General features: G+C 41.6%; 1 protein-coding gene across 3 annotated transcripts in view; it reads left to right on the forward strand.

The window, feature by feature from the left end:
• The window catches only part of LOC307022287 (CMP-N-acetylneuraminate-beta-galactosamide-alpha-2,3-sialyltransferase 1-like), a 39,959-nt gene extending 19,197 nt beyond the window's left edge, over positions 1–20,762 (forward strand). Inside the window, exons 1-7 of one of the 3 annotated variants that reach the window (XM_079655000.1) lie at positions 4,020–4,103; positions 7,135–7,421; positions 7,892–8,088; positions 12,279–12,446; positions 12,865–12,910; positions 14,763–14,882; positions 19,017–20,762. In XM_079655000.1, coding sequence (XP_079511126.1) covers positions 7,173–7,421; positions 7,892–8,088; positions 12,279–12,446; positions 12,865–12,910; positions 14,763–14,882; positions 19,017–19,184 — 948 coding nt within the window. In that variant the 5' untranslated portion in view covers positions 4,020–4,103; positions 7,135–7,172 and the 3' untranslated portion in view covers positions 19,185–20,762. Of the gene's footprint in view, positions 1–4,019; positions 4,104–4,650; positions 5,087–7,134; positions 7,422–7,891; positions 8,089–12,278; positions 12,447–12,864; positions 12,911–14,762; positions 14,883–19,016 lie in introns of those variants that run through there. The other 2 variants (XM_079655002.1, XM_079655001.1) reach the window with 2 other exon arrangements.
• The last annotated feature ends 3,434 nt before the right edge of the window (positions 20,763–24,196 follow it).

Raw genomic sequence — 24,196 nt, forward strand, 5'->3', positions numbered from 1 at the left:
GGCACCTGCGCTTTGATCGTTGCTTTTGTGCTTATCTGTGTTAGCATGTCTGTCGACAGCACCTTTTCCTTTGCTACTTACGTCCACATCGCAACGACACAACGTGCAAAAAGCATGGAAGTCGTCCTTTCGGCTTTTTGTGAGGAATCCATGCTCTTTCGACCATTCAGGATTAAATGAAGTCTTTCGTTTCGGCATTTCTGCGGTTTAACCTACCGCTAACTAGGCGGAGTTGGCTCATGAGCTAGTCTGCTAGCGCTAACGTCACTCTGTGCCACAGTGCCATGCCGTGAACGTGACGTCAAGAAGCACATGGCTAATTGTTTACGTTTATTAACCTATGAAATACAAGATATTTATTTGACATCACATTCAGCCAATAATTTGTAAGACCACAAGTCTTACAGGGATATATACTTACACATAACTTATTTTTTGTATTTCTTTGTATAATTGTCTATTTTTTTTTTATACCCTAAAAGTATAAAATGGGGATCACCTCAAAAGGAGGACAAATGAGCGTCCGGCTCAAGGCTGCGCCGGCAGACGGACACAGACATTGAAAACCGGACTGTCCGACCTAAAACCGGACGGATGGCCACCCTACATGGTGGGGAAGAAACGGTAATCAGAACCACGGACACTTTGGTCGAGTACATCCAGTTTGTCAGAAAATACTTTGACAGCCGTGTAGAGCTCATACACGGTCTTGTTTCTTCCCTGCATCTTGAGATTAAGTTCGTTCAAGTGCTGCGTAATGTCACACAGGAACGCAACAGACAGCACCCACTCTTTATCATCCAAAAAGGAAAATCGGGAAGTCTCCCCTTGGCCGACAATGAAGGCTTTCAGGGGTTCAATCAAGTCCATTAAATGTGCAAGCATACGTCCTTTAGACAGCCATCTGATCTCGGTGTGTAACACCAAATCTCCATAGTGAGTGTCAAACTCCTCACACAGCAGTTTAAAATTTAAGTGGTTTCTTGCACGGGCCCTGATATAATTAACCACTTCGATTAAATTTGCCATCACTTCATTCAGACATTTGAACTTAGCAAACAAGGCTTGTTGATGCACAATACAATGGTATGAGAAAATACCCTCAGCAGCAACCCCGCCGTTTTTAAGCGTCTCTTTCAGCAAGGCCACGGCTCCGTTCCTCTTACCAAGCATCGCCGGTGCGCCATCTGTCGTGAATGCTGTGATTTTTTCTGGGCCAATGTTAAACTTCTGTAACTTCTTTTCAGGGAAACCATGTCAAGCAGTTCCTCTGTAATGTCAAGCTTACTGTTGACCGCCCGGATAAAGATTAGTAATTGTGGCGTGTCATTGACATCCAAGCTTTCATCCATTGCAAGGCTGACAAACTCAGCGGATGACAGTTTGTCCTTAAGAGTATGTGCAATGTTCTCTGAAATGTCTGATGCCCTCCTAGCTACAGTAGAATCCGACAGTTGCATTTTTTTGGCCTCTCGTTCCAGGTCTTTTTTCTCAGGAAACAACGTTGAACAAGCCAGCAGTATGCAGTCCTTCACCATTTCTCCATCAGTATATGGCTTCATCTTTTTCATCAGTTCATGTGTGATTTTGTAGGATGCCTCTGTCGCTCTTTCACTCGTATTAGTGTGGAAAAAGTTTTTTTGAGCAGTTCGGTTCTGTTTGAGTCTAGCCAGCTTTTCCGCCCTCAGCTCTCCACCTTTCGGAAAGTCGGTACTAAACTTCGGGTGTTTTGTGTCGTGATGGCGCTGCAAATTGGACCTTTTAAATTGTGAAATGATGTTGTCACAAAGCAGGCAGGTGCATTTTCCCGAACCGGTGGAGACGAAGAAAAACTCCAGTTCCCAGTCCTCTTTAAATGTTCGATATTCCTCTTCATATTTCCGTTTAGTCGTAGCCATTTTTGCATAGTGCTGTATAGTTTTCCCAGTGTGACGTAGCAATTATCTCGCGCGAAACAATCAGAGTGCGAAACCTGACATAATATTTGATTGGCTATTCAGAGGGGGAGGGGCGACGACTGATGTGTGACTTGTGAGTGATAATGAAATGTTGATGAATTCTTCTGACTTTGTTTTTCGTTTTTCAAAGATTTATTTTTTATTTTTTATTTTTTAAGTGGGACTTAAAAGAGCCGCAGTTAGTCTTAAAAGAGCCGCATGCGGCTCGCGAGCCGCGGGTTGAGTATCGCTGGCCTAACATGTAAACTAGTTGTTCACACTAATCCTAATATTATCACTTAATATTAGCAAATTCTATTTTATTTTTTAAAACATATTGATGTAAATACATACACATATCGATTTGTTGTATAAATATTGCAAATCAAAACCTTTATTCACTAATAATTACCAAAAGTCGAAGTTCTATCTCCTGTTATCAATGCATTCACATTGCCCGCCATGAACTTCCGGAGAACGATCCTCGTCTGCATGGACCACGTGACGATAACCGTTTTTGGACTTCCGCTGTCGTAACTCTTCTATCTATACGGCGCTGCTCTGCTCCATTCCACTAGGGGTCTTATTGATTGTTATTGTTCCCCTTACTTTCTTTATTGCTTCTGCATATGACACTTTGTTTGTAATCTTAACCCTCTGCACCTCTCTGGCCTCTCTCTGCACTTCACATCCTCCAAACGCAGCACTGTGATCTCCTCCGCAGTTACAACATTTAACCTTTGCATCCTTTTCACATTTTCCATACTCATGTTTTCCTCCACATCTCGCACACCTTAGCTGCCCTTTACACTGCTGCGCTGTGTGCCCCATTCGTTGACATGCGTAACACCTGAGAGGTTTGGGAATGTACTCCCTAACAGTGAAGTTCAAATATCCCATTTGTACTGCCTTAGGTCATGTTCTCTCAAACTGAATGAGAACTGATAATGTTTCTTTGAGTGTGCCATCCCGTTTGCTTTTAAGCCTTCCACTACTTTACCTCCTTTTAATTCACTTTTAATATCTTCCACTGACATGTCCAATGGTACTCCTGAAATGACTCCTCTCAGTTTTGCCATTGCTCCTGGGACATGCGCCTTCATTTTCTCCCCATTCAGTGAGTTCATTCCCAGAATCTTTTCCTGCTGCTGTTTGTTATTGGCATGTATCAAAACCCGCTTGTTGTTCATGAATTTAGCGAATTTAATTTTTCCAATCGCTTTGGTAAGTTTAATCGGGTGGTAATGCCCACCATCCTGATTGAATTATATTACAACTTTCCACTCGTGTTCTAGTTCTTTATCCAACATTGCTTGGCTGACACTTTGACTGATTTTTGATTTTTTGCTTTGATTAGCCTTGTCGGCTTCACCCGACCAATCCGACCACCTTCTAGCTCTTTCTGAACTATCTCTTTCTTTCAAAGATCTTTTCTTCCTCGCAGCTTCGGATATCATCCATTCCATATCGTCTCTTTGTCTACCATCTGAGCTGGTTGACATGATGAAACACTCAATGTACAGTTTATGTTCGGGCAAAAGAGTTCCCCCGGGCCCGCACACCTCTAGTTCCGGGAGTCTCGGGAAGTTCGACATCTTTGTACATAGATATATTTATTTAATGTACATTGTCATAGGTTTATTCATGTGTATATTTTTGGTCAATTGGTGTGGAAATATTTAGTAAATGTGTGTATATAGTTGTGGTAAATCGTTTGCTTCGATAATGATAATGGTATGTGCCAGCCAATGAAGGCCTTCTATAAAAGGCAGTCAGTGTTGTTAAGAACAGGGTTGTATACTGTGTGGGTGATGGAGGGCAGCCATGTGGTCGCAGTGGATTGAAAAATAAAACAGTTTTCTGTGGAAAAACACCAACCTGCCTACTTCTCCTATTAAGCCTCCATGACCGCTCGGGCATTCTAACACCTCCCCAACCCTGGTTATGTTTAGCTTTGTATTGTTCCTAAACCTGACGAACTGGTCAGCAGGGCGGGATACAAAGGATGGAATTTTGCAATATTTTGAGTCTCAACACGATGTTCAGGTTTTCTCCCCTCTGAGAGTTCACCCTGCTTGGCATGACGTAGTGTATGATGCACATCCAAAAGGGTTCATCTGCTGCTGCTGCTGAACATCTTGTCCCATTCGCAGTGTGCCTTGTCAGGTAAGACAATACATTAATATATATATATATATATATATATATATATATATATATATATATATCACACATTTGAACTGGTGGGATTTTTGAAATACTGTATGATTCAAAAGTCATTTTAATCCGAGTGACAGAAAGTTTGAAGGCTTAAATGTAAAAGGGTGTGATTAAGTTATTTCTGCTAATGTCTGCCTTTAAAACAAAACACTTTAACTTTTTGGGCAAAAGTACAATTATTATAATCTCATAGTTGCCTGTTAGTTGCTACAGTTTAGTCAGATGATGGTCTGTAGGCCTAATGATGTTGAAATGTGTAATTTGGTTTAAAAGATTATGCAATATAAAGTCGAACTAATAACCTAAAATGCATTTGAAATCTCTCACGTTGGTCAAAATAAAAATAAAAACTAGTTTTCTAATTTTGGATTAAATATATTTTTCTTTTTCAAATAAAGCTAATTCAAGCAACACATAAACAACACGTTTAACATTCAGAAACTGCACATTGGTTTTGCTGTTGGTTACACAATGTGAAATGTTTCTCTGAGATGATGGCAGCCTTTTTCTGGCGTTCCAAACCCCATAATTAAACAGCAGGATGTTTTCTTTTAACCTCTGATCGTGATGACAACCACTTATCTATTTAAGCCATGCCATGGAACTGGTTTGATCTGATCCACAAGCACTACGCCTACTGTACATATTTTAAAAAAACATTCTTATTTCTTCCGTGCTCTTAACTTCCCCTTGATGCACCTATGCACCTGTCAGTATTTATGTAATTTGCCTATATGTAAAACGACATTTTATGCTACAAATTTGAATTGTTTGCCTCTCCTGTGACATGTCTCCATGCTTTAATGTTCAAAAAGCTCTTTATTGTTCTCATACTGCCTGTGCTGCAGCACCTCTTTTCACCCTCTGTCTGAAACCAGAGCCCAGTCTGCTCTGATTGGTTAGCTGGCCCGGCCCTTGGTCCACTAACAGTAAGCGAACATATTAGACAAAGAGCGTTGATCCATTATTTGGCTGTTTATTTACATTAATGTGTATGTTGCTGTTTATTGTGCATCCACTGAAAAACTGTCCAGCATCAGTAGCATGGCTTACGTGGTCACTTGTATAGGTTGAGGATGATCGAGGCTGTTGCTTGGCGTGGCGAGAATATTGCTCCACTTTCTCCGGTCCCCGAGATTGGGCTTCCATTAGCTCTGGAGAGAGCTTTCGCACCTGGGGCCACTAACGGTCATAATTTCTCTGCTTTGTTTCAAGACCCGCATCAGAAAGCTTTTGAATGGTGCTACTTTTCCAGTTGGTCTACCTGCTCTTCACGTAGCTCTGCATGTCGTCGTTTAGGTGCTTTTTTTTCTGGAGATAGGCACTGCTCAATCCACTCCTCAATACTATAGTAAGACCCCCCCGGAGGTCGAAGTTAATCTTAAATGTTTCCATTTTATGCTTTGTAAGTTTGTTTCGTAACGGAAGAAATTTAAATATATTTATAAAACTCGGACCTCTTTGATTACAGATTTGAAAACATCGTTGCTTGCTTTAAAAGTAGCACAATTCATTATGTTAAACCTTCAAAAGTATCTAGATACCCCGTTACTTCTCCATACGCTCAGTATACCACGGCTAAGAACCAATCAGATTGCTTGATTTGACTTGTCCGTTTTATAAATATATATATATCACACGTTTCCACTGATTGGATTTTTGAAATACTGTATGATTCAAAAGTCATTTTAATCCGAGTGACAGAAGGTTTGAAGGCTTAAATGTAAAAGGGTGTGTTTAAGTTCTTTCTATGCCGATGTCTGCCTTTAAAACAAAACAATTTTAATTATTATATTCTCATAGTCGCCTGTTAGTTGCTACAATTTAACCAGATGATGGTCTGTAATGATGTTGAAATGTGTCATTTTGTAATTTTAAAAGATTATGCAACACAAAGACAAACTAATAACATGTATTTGAAATCTCTCACGTTTAAACATGGTCAAAATACAAATAAAAAACAAGTTTTCTAATTTTGGATTTTCTTTTTCAAATAAAGCTAATTCAAGCAACACATAAACAACACGTTTAACATTCAGAAACTGCACATTGGTTTTGCTGTTGGTTACACAATGTGAAATGTTTCTCTGAGATGATGGCAGCCTTTTTCTGGCGTTCCAAACCCCATAATCAAACAGCAGGATGTTTTCTTTTAACCTCTGATTGTGATGACAACCAATTATCTATTTAAGCCATGCCATGGAACTTGTTTGATTTGATCTACAAGCACTACGCCTACTGTACATATTTTAAAAAAAAACATTCTTATTTCTTCCGTGCTCTTAACTTCCCCTTGATGCACCTATGCACCTGTCAGTATTTATGTAATTTGCCTATATGTAAAACGAAATGTTATGCCACACATTTGAATTGTTTGCCTCTCCTGTGACATGTCTCCATGCTTTAATGTTCAAAAAGCTCTTTATTGTTCTCAGACTGCCTGTGCTGCAGCACCTCTTTTCACCCTCTGTCTGAAACCAGAGCCCAGTCTGCTCTGATTGGTTAGCTGGCCCGGCCCTTGGTCCACTTAGAGATGTCCTGCAAACTAAACTAAAAGAACCTCCTGTTTTTTTTGTAATTTCTTTATTACTCTAAATGCATAAATGGGGTAAAGGTCTTTCTCATCAGTTACAGTCATGTGATTGTAGAGCGTGATGTTAAAGTGTTACAAATATACTTTATGATAGAATAAACTGCTGTAAGGTAAAACGCTGTATGATCAAAGCTCAACAGTATGGACTTTATATAATTTCATATTGCATTGCATCTCTTTGTTTAATAGTTATCAGTTGTGTTGGGGAAATATTTTCCAAGGCCCATAACTAAATAAACCATCAGTGTTTGACATCAAAGCTCCAGCTCTCCCCGTGTCTGAAGACGCCTGTAGATAATAGGTGTGTGAATGTAAGGCGTGGCTGCCTCACAGATAGTAGATGACTGATCAACCCTTTTCTTTCATTATGAACTCTATCCACAGGTTGGCTGTGACTGATTTAGGAGAGCCACACTGCCAAGATGCTTTACAGATTAAATAGACCCAAAACTCTCCTGTCCCTTCTGAGCATCGCTGCCATTTACTTGCTGTATGGATCCACGTGGAATCCTTCGGTGTGTTCCCCGGACCATGGGAGCTCCAGAAGTTGTGACTGTCACAAATGTTTAGGAGACGGAGATCCGTGGTTTGGAAAGACTCTCAAGGCATTTCCAAGACCCTTTCTGTCAAAAACACATCGGACATCGCTGGAAGAATACAATTGGTGGAAGGTAATCTATCTATCTATCTAAATGAAAGTTTCAGGAACAAAGATTCTCTCTCTTTTTGATCTATTTCTATAAAAACCTGTCTGAAAATGAGCTGATCAGATTTTGGTCACTTTATGATGTTTTGTCTTGTGTAACCATTAGCCAATCACCAACCAAGGTAACCCCCCCCCTTATCACCTGAATCTCCTCCTAGAGCACCATTGTGTTCTTTGTAACCAAATGTCTCTCAGAGGGGCGTGGGGAGGGGCTCCTTATTTTCATCTAACGTAACAGACAGAGAATCAGCTGTATGGGTAATGCTGCAATGATCTGTTTGGTGTTTCAGCCAATCAGAGACAGGTTCTGTATATATCTGAGACCTGTGATATATTGATGAAGAACAGTATAATAGGGGACCTTTAAGTGGAACTGGTACTTGATTGAATTGTACACGAATGCTGGAATAACCTTATTTTTCTGTTATTTGTCAGAAATTACGGTGCACCCACTGCAGCTTCACTCAGTTCAACGCAACGTTGGAAAAACTGTTTAAGATTTTCCCATCAGTTCCAGATGTTGTCGAATCGAACCCTGACCGCTGCGTCACCTGTGCTGTGGTGGGGAATTCGGGAAATTTGAGGCGATCACACTACGGACCTCTCATAGATGCTCATGATTTAGTAATACGGTAAATCACGACTGCTATTTCTAATAAAATCCAGACTCAACAAATGACTTTTTTTACCGTGTGGTTTAGAAATTGGCAAAGGAACAGAAAGCATGTATTAATTTTTCAAGGCTTTTATTGTCATTTGTACATAGCTACAGTGTAGATATGTCAATGCAAATCTTAGGCTCCTCCAACAGTGTGACACAATAAAACAGATCAAACAGTACAAGTAAATACAATAGAATTAAAATAGTGCAAGAAGAGTCTATACACGTGGAATATGATATATTGGATACATTATTTGTAAGTTGCAAACAGGTGAATGTTATGAATGTTCTAGTATTATCCCTCAGATGGAATGATAGTTAGATTTTTATAATATTCACAAAGACCTATGCTCGGATTATTCTGTAACTTCTTGAATTTGCACACAAAATGCTGTCAAATCTTACCATCAGACAGCTGGGATTTCTTTTGATTACTAACACAGCATTCATAATCCTCCAAACCACAAAGAGGCAGAAAGAATCCAATAAAAGAAATATCTAAATTACTGCAATGCCGATTCTTACGGGAATTACATTACTACGTTACCTCAGTGTTTACAAAACATTTGCAGTTACATTTCTACTTGCCTTATTAAGGATTACTTGTTCAAATGTACTACAGGTTGGTTATTCTATTCCTGTGCAAATGATGTTAAATTGTTAACATAGGTTCAGGATCATGGCCACGCCTAAAACTCCGCCTCGAACCACGGCCACCTCTATTTATATCCGGCAAAACTTCCGGCCACTGCTTGTCTCCATCCTTTCAAAGACTGACAGCCAGTCCGTCATTCACGCCAAGCGTCGTCACGGTTCAGACAAGCTAAACGCTACCACGAGAACATTCAACTCACCATGGCTCCCGAACTGCTGATCAACTCACCGGAGTCAGATGAAGATCTCTTCGACATCGGCTACCCGCCATCCACGTTTCAGCAGTTGGATCCAAGCCAAGCATCCGAACGGAGCCGCGTGCGCTCGGCAATCAGTGTCCCACACACCAGCCGCCACCGCTCCCACTCAAGATCCCCCAACGAGAAACACCTCCAACTCCAGACAGGTCCCAGGCTTCGTCTTCTCCGCCAGCGAGGGCAAACAACCGGGGCCACAACAGGCACAGCTAGGTCAAATCTCCCCACCAACGGCAGCCTGCCTCATTAGCAGCCCCCGGCCACTCGCAGCGGCGCACTCGACACGCCTCTCGGACGGAACCGCGCTCCAAAACGGAGCCCGAACTCAGGAGGTGGACAGTCATTCAACTCCAACGCTTCCTGAAAGAAAGCGGCATCCACTTTCACCGAAATGACAACAAGGCTAGACTGTTCTACAAAGCCTACAGCAGCACAAGGGCAAGAACAACGAGACACACAGCTCTTCCGGCTCCAGAGCCAACCACCGCGCGCACCACAGGTCGTGATGTCACAGGCCTCCGTCCTCCTCCACGGACACAGCCCGACTCACCAGCACCCCCTGGTGGGGGCCAGGTCGTATTGCCCTCTGTGCCTGCTCTCTCTGTGTCTGACATGTCGCAGCTCATGTCAACCTTTCTCTCATCCCTGTGCTCACAGGCTTCGCGAAATCCCCTTGCACATACATCCCTTCATCCCTCCATCCCTTCTTCTTCTCTACCTTCAGCAGTCCACAGCAAACCAGTTTCTGCTTACCTTCCTCCTTTAGCAGCTAACCCTGTAGCAACAGCGCCTCGCCCAGTAACCCAAGGGGCCATGCTACATGCTAACCCATTAGCCGACTCTTACCCAGTACCTTCTTTCCCAACTGGTCTATCCTTTCCCCCTCCCCATCCCCCCATCCCTACCCCATCCCTTCCCCATCCCTTCCCCAACACCCAAATGTTTGTCCTCCCTGTGCAACCAGCTACACTCTAGCCAAAGCAACACCACCCATCCAGCCAGCCTCCTCAGTCTATCGCCCTTCCCCCGTGTCCCCCGTCTTGCGCCAGCAGACTCTCCTAGGTAGCTACGTAGACTTGGCTCAGCTACTACAGCCATCAATCATCGACACTAGCCTCCTCATAGAGCTCGACATGGCCTTACGCTTCGGATGCTCAGGTTTTTACACCTACCACGTCCACTTTGCTAGCCAAGCCGCCGGCCGCATCAAGCAGTTCAACCAGGGAACATACTGGGGCACTCTGGACTCCGAGCTTTACTGCCGCATCTTCGCAGCACGCGCATCCCTCACTTGCCAATTATGCGGAGCCCCCTCCCACCCGGCCTCAGCGTGCTTAGTCAGCGCCCCACCACCCGAGCCACACCCTCACTCCCCTTTCCTTCAAGAGGCAACGCCTCAACCTTCAACCGCCTGTCACCTGCCGCACCCCCACCTCCCATCATCCCTAGGCCCGCAAACGAACGTTCACCAGCCAACGCCCCCGTTTCAAAGGGCGTTGACAGACACGGAAGGCCAATCCTCTACCAGGGAGGCAGGACGGTGTGCAACAATTTCAATGACCTAGGCTGCTCTCTTTCTAGCTGCCGCCTCATGCACATCTGCTCTTTCTGCGGTGGCGCTCATGCCAGGAGCACCTGCCCTCACAACCCAACTACACCAGTAGATTGACTAGCACGGCACCTCAGCACACCCGTCAAGATAAGCAACTTAGCTACCGCCTCAGTGAATCATCCAGATAGTTTGTTTACTTTCTCACCAATGGCTTCACCCGTGGTTTCCACCCAGGCATAGCAATGTTGCCTGACACATCTCACATCTGCCAGAACCTTCAGTCCGCTTTAACAGAACCTCACACCTTCGACACCTTACTGGCCAAAGAAGTCAAAGAAGGATTCATGATAGGCCATTCGATAGTCCCAACTTTCCAGTGTCCGCATCAGTCCAGTAGGCAAAGCTACTTGGAAATACTCCGGGAAAAGACCCGTCTTCTCCACACGGCTCAGCCATCCCGAGCATTAACAGCGTCATTCCAAGCCCAGACTTTTCGATGCAATACGCAAACATCGACCACGCCATCACCCTCATCCGCTTAGCAGGCCGTGGAGCATGGCTCTCTAAGGCAGACATCACCAGTGCACTCAAGATCTTGCCTATTCACCCAGACTTCTGGCATTTCTTTGGAGTGTACCGGAAGGGAGCCTATTACTTCTCAGTACGCCTCACATTCGCTTGCAGAAGCAGTCCCCAAATCTTTGATTCCCTTTCAGAAGCTCTGTGCCGGATCTCGACAAACAACCACAGACTCCCCTATGTGCTCCATCCTCTCGACGACTTTCTCACTGTCACCCCACCATCCTCACCCCCCTGCCACGGGCTGAGCACACTCATACAAACATTTTTCAGACCTTGGCATTCCTCTGTCTGAAGAGAAAACCTCAGGGCCTCAATGTCTTTCCAGGCTTCTCTACCCTCAGAGAAAGTACAGCGCATCACTCTCCTCTTGTCAAACTACTTACAGGCAGACAGATGCACGAAACGGCAGCTGTTAGCCCTCCACGGCAAACGACTCTCTCATATTCACACTCCTGAGTAAAACGGATCAGCTGGGAATTTCTTTCCCCATCCACATCTTCCGCCTGAACTCGTATCCCAGCCATACGAGCCACTAACCAAATACCTCAGCGCAAGGTACGATGCACACGCAACACCTCAACACCCACTCTTTCTCACCGAAACAGGGGAAACGGCCACACATTTCTGGTTCCAGAAACACTTCCACAATGTGTTGCTTATTTTGGGGATATGCTCAGAACACTATTCGAGCCATTCCTTCCGCATTGGCGCAGCGTCCACAGCAGCTAGACCGGGCATCTCTTATCCAACCATCTAGGCCCTCGGCCGCTCGTCATCCCAAGCGTACCACGCTTACATCCGCAACAATCTCAATGATCTCAGATAGGCACACGCTCAAGTCAGCTGCTTTAGTCAGACTCTTTTGGGGGCCCGTAATCAGCCCACGCAGATCATACCGGAGACGGAACCCCCACTCTGAGTCTCCCACTGCACGGACCACAGCTCGTCCTCCCAGGTCATCCCTTCACCCCCCTCATATCAGTCACCTGTTACTTCAATAAACTTACAAACATCACACTGTTGTGGCGTGGTTCCTGTTAGTGAAATATGCTTTAAAACAAATTGTACACTCCATGAAATCCTCATATAATTTTCCTCAAACAATGTTTTTTTAAGAATGAACCACGGCCGTTCCAAAGGATTTGAAGAAGATGTTGGGACCAGATCAACTCATCATATACTCTATCCAGAGAGTGCCATTAATGTGCCAGACAACACTAGTCTTGTGCTGTTTCCATTCAAAGATCAAGATTTAATGTGGCTCATAAACAAGTTCAAACCAAGGTGGGTGGTCATTTTAAAACAATACCTGATGTGTAGTTCAATTAAAGCTAGGAACGCAAAGATAAATGCATTGAATGGATGAGTTTGCATGAAGTATAAGGAAGGTTTGTAGAGGATTGAGCAGGAAAAGTCTACTTTATGTGGTCTTAAAAGAAATAAACAGTCCAAAATATTTCAGAAATAGAAATAAAATAGCATTACAAATTAAAAAATATAAATAATATCAAATTTAAAAAATAAGCGTTGGCAGTCTGTATGCTCTTGAATGACCTGATTTGTGGTAATAATAATTAAATATAGGCTCTTACCAATTTACTATAGCTATGGATTTTAAATCTGACAGATAGTGTTATATAACTCTTACTAAATAGCACTTTTGTAAGTTTTCTACTGAATTGAACAATGTTTCCTCCAACAGTGAAGGAGCTGCTGGAAACACAAAGAGAATCGCTAACAAGGATTTGGTGAGTATTCAGATGGTTTTTGCATGAAACAAGTAATACATGTTTTAATAACTTATATTGTTTTATTCGGACGACCCCCAAATATACCCCTAAAATAAAACACCAGCTCTCTGATGCCCCTGGTTGCCTGTCTTAATGACATAAAGACCTGGATGGCGCTAAACTTTTTAAATATAAATGAGAGCAAAAGGGAGGTCATTGTATTTGGACCAAATGGTGATGTCCCTTCCATTGACCTGGGTTCCCTGCGACCATATGCAAAACCCATGGTCACAAATCTGGGCGTCAAAATCGACAGTGTTTTTAAACAGATAAACTCTGTGGTTGTTGTTATCACCTGTATGATGTCCTTTTTGTTGTTCTGTTTATGTTTTTATGTTTCATGTGGAACCTACTTGAGCAGGTCTCCCTTGAAAAAGAGATCAATGATCTCAATGGGATACACCTGGATAAATAAAGGTTTGAAATGAAATGAAATGACCTGAGGATCCTGTCCAAAATTAAACCGGTTTGATCCTTTTTAGACTTTGAGCGTGTTATTCATGCCTTGGTTTCTACTCGTCTAGATTATTGTAATGCACTTTATGCTGGCCTAAACAAGACCTCGCTGGCACACCTGCAGCTGGTACAAAACGCTGCGGCTCGGCTGCTTACAGGAGCACGCAAGCATGAACACACCACACCTATTCTGGCGTCCCTCCACTGGCTTCCCTCCTGGCTTCCTGTCCATTTTACAGTTCATTTTAAGATGCTATTGTCTGTTTTTAAATGGCTTAATGGGCTGGCCCCTCAGTACATCTCCGACCTCCTAAAGGTGTACAACCCCTCAAGGGCTGATCAGCTGCGGCTGGTAGTCCCTAAAACAGGGGTGTCAAACTCAATTTCATTGCGGGCCACATTCGCATAAAGGTTGCACTCAAAGGGGCGGTTGTAACTAATATAAATATATTATATATATATATATATATATATATATATATATATATATATATATATATATATATATATATATATATATATATATATATATATATATATATATATATATATATATATATATATATATATATATATAAAATAATGTATTATATTACATTATTGCCTCTGCATTGGATTATTATCGGATAGGATAATAACTTAGTAATTAACTATGTCTGAAAGCAGAAGTCTAGGGCAAATAATTGCAAGTCTCTTCAGTGTGCATGTCACACAACGAGATGCATTGTGGGACATGTAGTTTATGGGCAAGTGCTTCTGTAAAGTGGCATGCAACCGTATAATAAACGTATTATATTCTTTGCAAGCTCTTGCGGGACCACATAAAGTGGAGTCGCGGGTCGGATTTGGCCCCCAGACCTTGAGTTTTAGACCCCTGCCCTAAAACCAAGAAAAAGACCAGGGGAGACCGAGCCTTCTCAGCGGTAGCCCCCGGCTCTGGAACGACCCGTGTCAAATTGTCGCCCACCCTTCAAACTTTTAAGTCCCGCCTAAAGACCCACCTCTTTTCCCTCGCTTTCGAGTCAGTCTGAGCTGTTTTATCGATTCGTATGCTTTTATTGTCTGTCCATAGCCTTTATGTACCTTTTATCTATTCTTATGTGTGTCTTTTATCTATTATTGTAATATTATATTTTATTATAATGTTATGTTTGCTGTGAAGCACTTCGATAAACCCTCTGTTTTTAATATGTGCTATATAAATAAAGTGGATTGGATTAGATATTGTAAACAAATGACAAGGAATTGGCAAAAAAGGTAATAACTTAGTAAACTCATTGTAATGCATTGACTGGTGATAGGAATGGTTTGTACCAATATCAGTTCAATAAGGTCTAAGTCTGATTGATTACAGGTGATGATCCTCAATCCAGCATTCATGAAGCATGTCCATGAAAACTGGTTGGGAAATAAAGGCAACTCTCCATCCACTGGCTTCATGACTGTAATTCTCAGCCTGTTCATGTGTGATCAGGTACGTTCAAATTGATCATTGTCAACATTTAAAAGTGATTTTTTAAACAAATTGACAGTGATGGTTGCAATACGCCCAGAAAAGATGATGTGCTGGGTCTCGTTCTTTCCTATGAGAGCTGCTCATTGGCGCATGAAGACAAAATGGCTCAACTTTTGATATTAGTCAATGGGAAAAAGTATTTCTGGGCCGGGTGACGTCATGGACTGATACGGAAATTGCAGTACCGCCGTTTGGCCACTACGAATTTGTTCCTCACCCCTCGATTCCACCGGTTCCATCTGCGTTGCGTTACCGCTGCGCCGCGGTTTTGTTCCGGTGTTACCGGATAAGATGTAGGCCGAACAACTGGTGATATTCTTTAATGGTAAAGGCAGATGTATCAGGGGCGTGGCCTTTGTCGAATAACCAGGAAATATACATTTCGTTCGCTTCTTCTGTCGCTTACATACATCTTTTGGTATATTTGGCTCCATAGGAACACTTTGATGCACATTCAGTACCAGTGTGTGAGGTTGTGGTTGCGATGCCGATATGCGGACGCGTACAGCGAGGACTACAAAAAGACACATGAGGTGAATGGCGATGTGTGTTCAAAACATTGCAAGCTTGAATAAATCATTTAAACCATTTATTTTTGCCAGACTTATGACTGAATATCATTCTTAATGTGATACCAAGTCCATATGAGACCTGTGTATACCTTCAGACAGCCTACAAGTGAAGCACGCGTTGTTTACTCACAGTTTGAAAGCAGCGTGGAGAAGTCTTCAGCTGTGGAGCTGTGATCCGCCCAGGATAACTTGTGATATGACTTCTGTGGCTTGTTCTTGTTGTCAGTCTTATATTTGTATCGTGTATCGTTATTAATATGATGTCGAGTTGATTTGAGACCAGTTTATACTTTCATACCGTCTGTTAGTAAAACATACTGTCTGTCTGAGTTGTTTACACCCATCTCCAACGCAGCGTGGAGAGCTGTGGTAAACTGTGATCCACTCAGATTAAACTGTGATACGAGTTCTGTGGTTTTCAACCAGCGATCATGTTTAATATTAAAGACTACACACATGTATCCCTTATCAAAACGGTATTCTGCACTTTGCCGCACTTATCCAGATCAAATTTGACTGTTTACTCGTTTTGCAAAGATAGAAGCAGAAATGTCATTGCTACATTTGCAGGGATATTTAGAATTTAAAATGCTGCTTGATCGTTAATTTTGTTCTCGGCAAACAATATTATGAATCCTCTATTCAAAACTATTATTCAGTGTCCATCGACATGAAAATAACCAAAAAGTTCATGCTGGACTCAAACCCGAGTCCCAATAGCAAAAATCCCTAGTGCCATGCGCGTTATGAATGAGCCACGGATCAATACAATGTATTTTATCATTACAGATTATTTTCTCACATTAACATTGTTAAAAGAGTCAGAACAATTCAACCCGACCATTCTTTATAATGGGAGCGAATGCATGTACACTTTAAGCCATATAATATAAATATGATAGTAGGCATTTGCTTTGAAATAGTAGGCTATATACTGACTGAGCATGGACAGACGAAAACATGTTAACAACAGTGTGGAAAAGTATTAATATATGTGTTTCTAGTTCTCAACGTAGCCTATGTGATACCCTCGTCATTCGGTGTCGCTGTATCGACATTTAACCAAGTAAACAGTCACATCTTATCTGGATAAGTGCGGCAAAGTGCAGAATACCGTTTTGATAAGGGATACATGTGTGTAGTCTTTAATATTAAACATGATCGCTGGTTGATAACCACAGAACTCGTATCACAGTTTAATCTGAGTGGATCACAGTTTACCACAGCTCTCCACGCTGCGTTGGAGATGGGTGTAAACAACTCAGACAGACAGTATGTTTTACTAACAGACGGTATGAAAGTATAAACGGGTCTCAAATCAACTCGACATCATATTAATAACGATACATTATACAAATATAAGACTGACAACAAGAACAAGCCACAGAAGTCATATCACAAGTTATCCTGGGCGGATCACAGCTCTACAGCTGAAGACTTCTCCACGCTGCTTTCAAACTGTGAGTAAACAACGCGTGCTTCACTTGTAGGCTGTCTGAAGGTATACACAGGTCTCATATGGACTTGGTATCACATTAAGAATGATATTCAGTCATAAGTCTGGCAAAAATAAATGGTTTAAATGATTTATTCAAGCTTGCAATGTTTTGAACACACATCGCCATTCACCTCATGTGTCTTTTTGTAGTCCTCGCTGTACGCGTCCGCATATCGGCATCGCAACCACAACCTCACACACTGGTACTGAATGTGCATCAAAGTGTTCCTATGGAGCCAAATATACCTAAAGATGTATGTAAGCGACAGAAGAAGCGATCAAAATGTGTATTTCCTGGTTATTCGACAAAGGCCATGCCCCTGATACATCTGCCTTTACCATTAAAGAATATCTCCAGTTGTTCGGCCTACATCTTATTCGGTAACACCGGCCTCCTCCGGCATCATACCCTACCGGGCGCGTTTCAGAAGCATTTCAGAAGCGGACAGGGGCGGCGGATACTGTAGGCTAGGGAAAGCTAAGCCTTCCCAAATATTTGTGTCACTGCATCCCAGGCCCGGACTGGCCATCGGGAGGACGGGGAGGTTTCCCGATGGCCTGGCCTGTTAAGTGGCCTGCTGGCCTGAGGATTTTTTTTTATGAACACAAATGCTGCGCAAATGTGGGTCTGACTCTGCCTCACAGAGGAGGACTGGCTGTCTACATGATGTGGCCTGCCGACATGGCCACTTTCATACAGATCATACACTAATGCCCTCGATTGGTCTCTGTGTGTCATTCAAGCTCGGTAGGGTGTGTGTGTGTGTATGTGTGGCGCGAGCGAGAGAGAGAAAGCGTGCGCAACGGTCACATGTATTGTTGTTGTTAGCATCTGGTGCTAGCTAGCTGCGCTAACGGATATAAGGAGCTGTTTCAACAACAAGGTGGAGGAGAGTCCTCTGCTGTCAGACTGAGAGGCTGATAACATCAGCTCAGGTGAGGTAAAGGACTCTCTGAGTCTTTAGATAGTTAACTTAGTTTAAGTTATCTCAGTGGGTCTCAAACGGTTCGGTCACCATTTATGTAAACACATATTTCCATTTGAGGGGGGAGTGATTAGTAAAATATGCATGAATAATACAAATAAAATGTTAACTTGGTGAAAAAAGGTAAGATAAACTTTTAAAACTTGTTGAGAGCTAAAACTATTCTTTGCTGCTGCCTCAAAGAGGAGCAGGGGGGAGAGGGGGGAGAGGCTGGTTCAGGAGCACAGACACACTCACACATATAAATGAACCGAAAACAAATAAATAAACAAGTTTCAATGTTTTTTCATATTGGATATGGTATGTTATTGGTTATGGCCATGTTCTTATGATTTTATTATTATTTAAATGTATACATTTCTGTTTCATATGGGTGTAGTCTCTTTATTTTCCCCTCAAAGTGCACCAGATTGATGCATTCAAGCCCAACATTTAAAAAATAAATCTTACCGGGGGAGCATGCCCCCGGACCCCCCATAGGATTTGAGGTCCACCCCCACTACAAATATGTTCACATGATTAGGTTCCTAAATAGATTTGCACATTTTTTTAAATAGTAACCCATCTCCATATGTTTATTTTTGGGTAGTAGATTTCAACTAGAGGACTATCACTATGGGCAGCAACGCTGTAAATATTGACAAATAAATCCAGCAAAATGGCGCAAAAAACTGGTAGTGGCCTGGCTGGGCATATAATACCCGGCCTGACTTATTGTCCCAGTCCAGCCCTGACTCTAGAGCAGCACCAAATATGAAGGTTTTCTAATTAACACTCCTACCTTACTCTTGACAAGAAAGACATTCTGTATTTTTCTAAAATGATGAAGACATCATTAATGGTTGTGGATGATAGAATGTCCAAAAGGCTAATTGGTTACTAGAACCCAAGTTAATGTAACATAGAAAATGGAGAAAGGTTAATGTATATTCAACTTTATGAAGCATTTATTCAAAATAATACATTAAACAAAAACATTTGTTGACAGCAATGCTCAATTCAGCTGGGATTCACAGAACAATTCTTGTTTTCCCAGGTCAGTGTTTTTGGGTTCGGAGTGGACAGCAACGGAAACTGGAACCATTACTTTGAGATTCTCAGAAACCTTAATCTGAGAACTGGAGCTCATCCTGGAGGTCAGGAATATGGAGTTCTGAAGGAACTAAACACGAAGAAGAAGATCAGTTTTTATACTGGATTTTAAAGGTTTTTTAAATGTTTATTCATCCATTTGTTAATTTCATAAACATGAACCGAAAAATTGTTAATATGTGAGGTGAGGGGTTTATAGATCCAGTCTTAATAGTTTACAATAGTGAACATATGTAAATAAGTTGTATCAGTACAGTAGTAATTTAAAATAACATCAATTGAAAGTGATGGTTTAGTTGCAGAAGGAAGTTACATTTTAGAAACTGTGGCTGCTATCCTTTAAATAAGTTAATCAAATGTGTCTGTTTTCTCGTTCTACCAGAATTCAGTTTCTTCTTCTTTCCTTTTTTGAAGTTAAACTTTGTGGCTGTGTTGTTTATGAATATGCAAAGATGTGTCACAGGTGTTGCTGATAAAAATCATAGTGGCTGTGTTTTGTTTTTGGGCTTGTCAATGTGATCATAGTTCCTGTCAGATAGTTCCTGTTATCAATGCTACTGTAGGTCAGACTGTGTGTTGTGCACCTGGGGACAGATAAGTAAACACCTCCTTTACTCAAGTAGAAGTACAGATACTCGTGTTTAAAAATACTCTGATAAAAGTAGAAGTACCTTAAACAATACACGAAAGAGCAATAAAAGTCTTAGAATTCTTTAATTTCATACTGAACAAAATCAATATCCATACACGTAACAGTTATTTCCAACACATGAAGTTTAGCTAAAACAGAGACACATTTATGGAAGAAAAACCTACCTTTCCCCCATTAACACTGAGCAATGCTTTAGGTCTGTCTGTCTTACATTCCTCACATTTACTCAAACAGCTGATGACAAAGTTTACAAAAAGTTACAAATGAAAAATGTATGTTCAAATATTGGTCAGGAAATTCTCCTCGGTTTCATTGTTGCTTTCAGTCTCTGTTTGAACTTCACCATAGTTGTGCAGCACAAATAAAGCATTTTACCAAAGACATTATACAATTCATCAGCTGCTAGCATAGAAAACAATGTCAGCAACACCTGTCATTTTAAACCATTAGTAGTGTATCTTTTCTTACGTAAATGTGTCCTATCATGGTGTAGGCCGAGACATCAAGCAGGAAATGGATTTTAAAGTACAAAAACGTTGCTATAAGGAAGTAGTGCTGGTTTGTTTATTACTGTGGTTCAATTATGTTTTTTATTGTATGTATGTTTGCCTCATATATCTACCCTAGCAATGATTAAAGGTGGGGTAAGTTTGAGAAACCGGCTCGAGATACACTTTTTGTTATATTCCATGGAATGCTCTTAACATCCCGATAGCAATGAATATTTGAAGTGCTTTGACAAAAAATCCCCAAAAAATATCATCTCTAGAAGCCGTGGCGCTGTAAAAAGCACGACCGGCTAAAATAACTGGATGGCCTACCTGCCTGTCAGCCTTCCATCTGTGCACAAACTTATCTCGTGCCCTCATTGGTCATGTGCGCGTTCGTGTGTGTGTTGGAGGAGGGGCTCTGGAAGGAAGTGGCAGATTTTTGATATTTTCAAATTCTAGCGCACTCGAGCTGGTTTCTCCAAAATGACCTACCCCACCTTTAATGCCACACTAACACACTGTTTTCTGTACAGATGTATTTATGTTGTATGGTGTGTGTAAATATTTATTTTTATCTGGACAATGACATCTATCTTTAAATTGATCTTAACGAGCCCCTCCAAATTCCTTTTTATCTATTTCAATCAGGAGAGACTTCATTTTGTTTAAAGAACATTTATTGACACATGCCATATGATAAATGTTAAGTCTTTGGCGATTAACCCCCCCCCCCCCCCCGGGGTCTAGACCAGGCATGGTCATATGCGGCCCGTTGGCCTTTTTAATCCAGGCCGCCAAATATTGGTACAAAATGGTCCAAATGACAGTAAAGACCGCATTCATTTTGCCTTTTTCCTTCAATACCCGGCATTTCAGTTGATCCCACTAGATGGCGCAATCTAGTCACAAATTACCTTTGCTGGAGTCGGCAACCCGTCAAGATCTAAGAACCAAATATGTCACGTGAGTCAAAACACTCCATGGTTTACTAGAGAATTATCTGATCTAATTCATGATCGAAATAAGCAATGGTCCTTAGTTAGAAAGTCTAACTAGTGATGACTGGCTTCCTTTTCGTGTCCTCAGAAATAAATGTTCTGCCCTTATTAAAAAAGCTAAAGCTGATTTACTATCTGAGCTTAACCACTGATTGTTTTAATGACCATTCTAAGTTCTGGAAAACAATTAAATCACTTCAGAACAAGAAGGTTTCTAGTTTCCCACAAAAAGTAAAGGTCAGTGATTATTTTATTTCAGATTCAGATGGTATGTCTAATGCTTTCAGTGCTCACTTCAAACAGGCTGGTCACATTTTTGATGAGCAAAGTCATGACTCTCTAAATGGTGGTACTCACAGCCCTAGTCAAGAGATGAACTCCCCTGTTTTTGATTTAGCTTATTTCTCGGTCTCTGAAGTCTTACAGGGTTTGCATTCAATTGACCCTAAAAAGTCTGCCCGGCCTGACGGCCTCAACTCGTTCTTTTTAAAAATTGCAGCTCAGATTATAGCACAACCAGTAACAGATATTTTGAATCTCTCCCTGTCCACTCACACACTGCCAGCTGTGTGGAAGCAAGTTCTGGTATCGCCCCTCTTGAAAGCTGGTGATCCCACGGAGTTGAATAACTATCGTCCTATCTCAAATCTTTCTGTGTTATCAAAGATTATTGAGTCCCAGTTTCTACTCAGCTAAAACTTTTTTTAAATTCACACAACATCCTTAACCCTATGCAATCTGGATTCAGATCAAAGCACAGTACTGTGACTACCAGTCTGAAAGTCTTAGACGATATTAAGGCTGCTTTGGATAAAAAATCTGTTTGTGTTGCATTGTTTATTGACCTAGCCAAACCATTTGACACTGTAGATCACCACATTATGTCTGATGTTATGTTGATGTCTCGTTTCGGTCATAATGCCATTTGCTGGTTAGTTAGTTATCTAACCGACCGTACTCAAAGCGTCAGGTTGGGTAGTACTGTCTCTGACCCTGTCACCTTGGAGAAGGGAGTTCCACAGGGCTCTAATTTGGGGTCTTTGCTCTTTTTATTATATGTAAACAATATTTGTAATCAGATGCAATTTTCTACCTATCATATGTATGCTGATGACACTATTGTATACTCATGTGCTCCTTCTCTGGATATGACCGTTTCCAATTTTAAAATCTGATCTGTTATCACGCTGCAGCATGCACTTCTTGATTCTAAACTGCTATTGAACAGTAAGAAAACCAAAGCACTGCTTTTTGCTCCGAAGTCAGCGTCCTCTTGCCTCTCCATTGACACCCTTGATGGTGTTTCTGTTGAGTTTGTCGATACCTACCAATATCTTGGCTTTTGGTTGGACAGTAATCTGAACTTCAAACACCACATTGAAGTTCTATCAAGGAAATTGAAATTCACTCTTGGCTTCCTTTTCAGACTTAAATGTCTCTGGCTTATTCCTGTCCCAGCTGGACTACGGTGATACCATCTATAGATTTGCCTGTCCCACTGTTTTGGCCAAACTTGACCCACTCTACCATGCTGCACTGCGTTATCAAATGCACCCTATAGGACTCATCATTGCAAACTGTATAGCCTAACTGGATGGTCCTCACTTAGTATGCGTAGTGTTAGAGCCAGTATTTTGATTTGATAAGAAAGGCCACCTAATTGGGACGTCTGTAGTCAACGCACTATAAACGACTACAATTCCCACGGCGCCTGTGCTAACGCCACAGTGATGGGCAACCTGTTGAGAGACGACGTCGAGGAACAGTTTTTTAACCGTAATACTCGTACTGTACACGTATACAAACCGTACAAGTACCCTTTAAGTTGTAAAATTATAAGCATTATAACGAAAGAAAGAATACCTAAGTTGTTTGTTTTATTTGAGTTTTGCCTATTTCTTTTGAATATTGTAAAGGCCTATTTTCTTTGTTGCATGTGCAAAAGTTTGTTATTTTATTTTGAGCAAACACATCGCAACATCTTCTAAACTATCGGAGGCCAAGCAACACTTCAAACTGTGAGTACTTTAAGGAAAGAAACGAGTTAGAACTGTCTGTTTAAGGCGTTTAGTGGCTTGATGGAAAAACAAGGAAGGAAGCCACGACACGTAGGATGCAGCATTGGTTTTTATTCATGTATAAAGCCATTTTAGGAAAGCTTCCACTCTACATATGTGCCAGATGTGCTCCAGTCTGTGACTCTTACAACCTCAAGCTGAGCCTGGATACGGGTCCAGGTTCCTGCCGTGCGGACTGAGGCTGGGAAAAAGAGTATTTTTCATTATGGTCCTTGGAATGACCTTCAATCACGCCTCAAACTGAGGGCCCTTGTCTCAATAGCATGTTTTAAATTGAAGTTGTCTGAGGTCCTTACCACCAGCTGCACTTGCAGTAATAAGTAGTACCTTTCTTCCTCTCCTAATGTGCTCAATGTAGTGACTGCTTTTTCATCTTTTGTTTTCTTAGTTATGTTCTCTGTATTTTATATGTTTGTGTTATGTGTAACGTTGCTGCCTTCTTGGCCAGGTCAGCATTGCAAATGAGATTTGATCTCAATGCTTTTTATCTGGTTAAATTAAAAATAAAAATAAAAAAGTTAACAAACTCCGGTGCACGAGCAGCACTGCAGTGGGCAGTAATCCCGCTGAACCACATTAATAAACAATGAACCACGGCACTCTGGAGAAAGGTACAATGTTGGAGAAGTGTTCTTTAATTTAATCTGGCTTCGTATGATTAAAAACTACCCGACGCAGTCCTCTATTGATGTTGTGAGTGGAGTTGCGGAGAAAATCAGCGGCGTAAAACGCTGTGTGGGTCATAAGAAGGCACGTAAACGGTTACGTCATGACGCAAATGATGACGCAATGACGCAATAATTCACCTTTGAACCTGCATCTGTAACAATGAGTGGACCAAAGAAAAGAAAAGTCGACAATGAGTGCCGAGTGTTTAATGAGGAATGGACAGCTAAATATTAGTT

The sequence above is a fragment of the Notothenia rossii genome, assembly GCF_949606895.1.
Source record: "Notothenia rossii genome assembly, chromosome: 10".
NCBI lineage: Eukaryota > Metazoa > Chordata > Actinopteri > Perciformes > Nototheniidae > Notothenia > Notothenia rossii.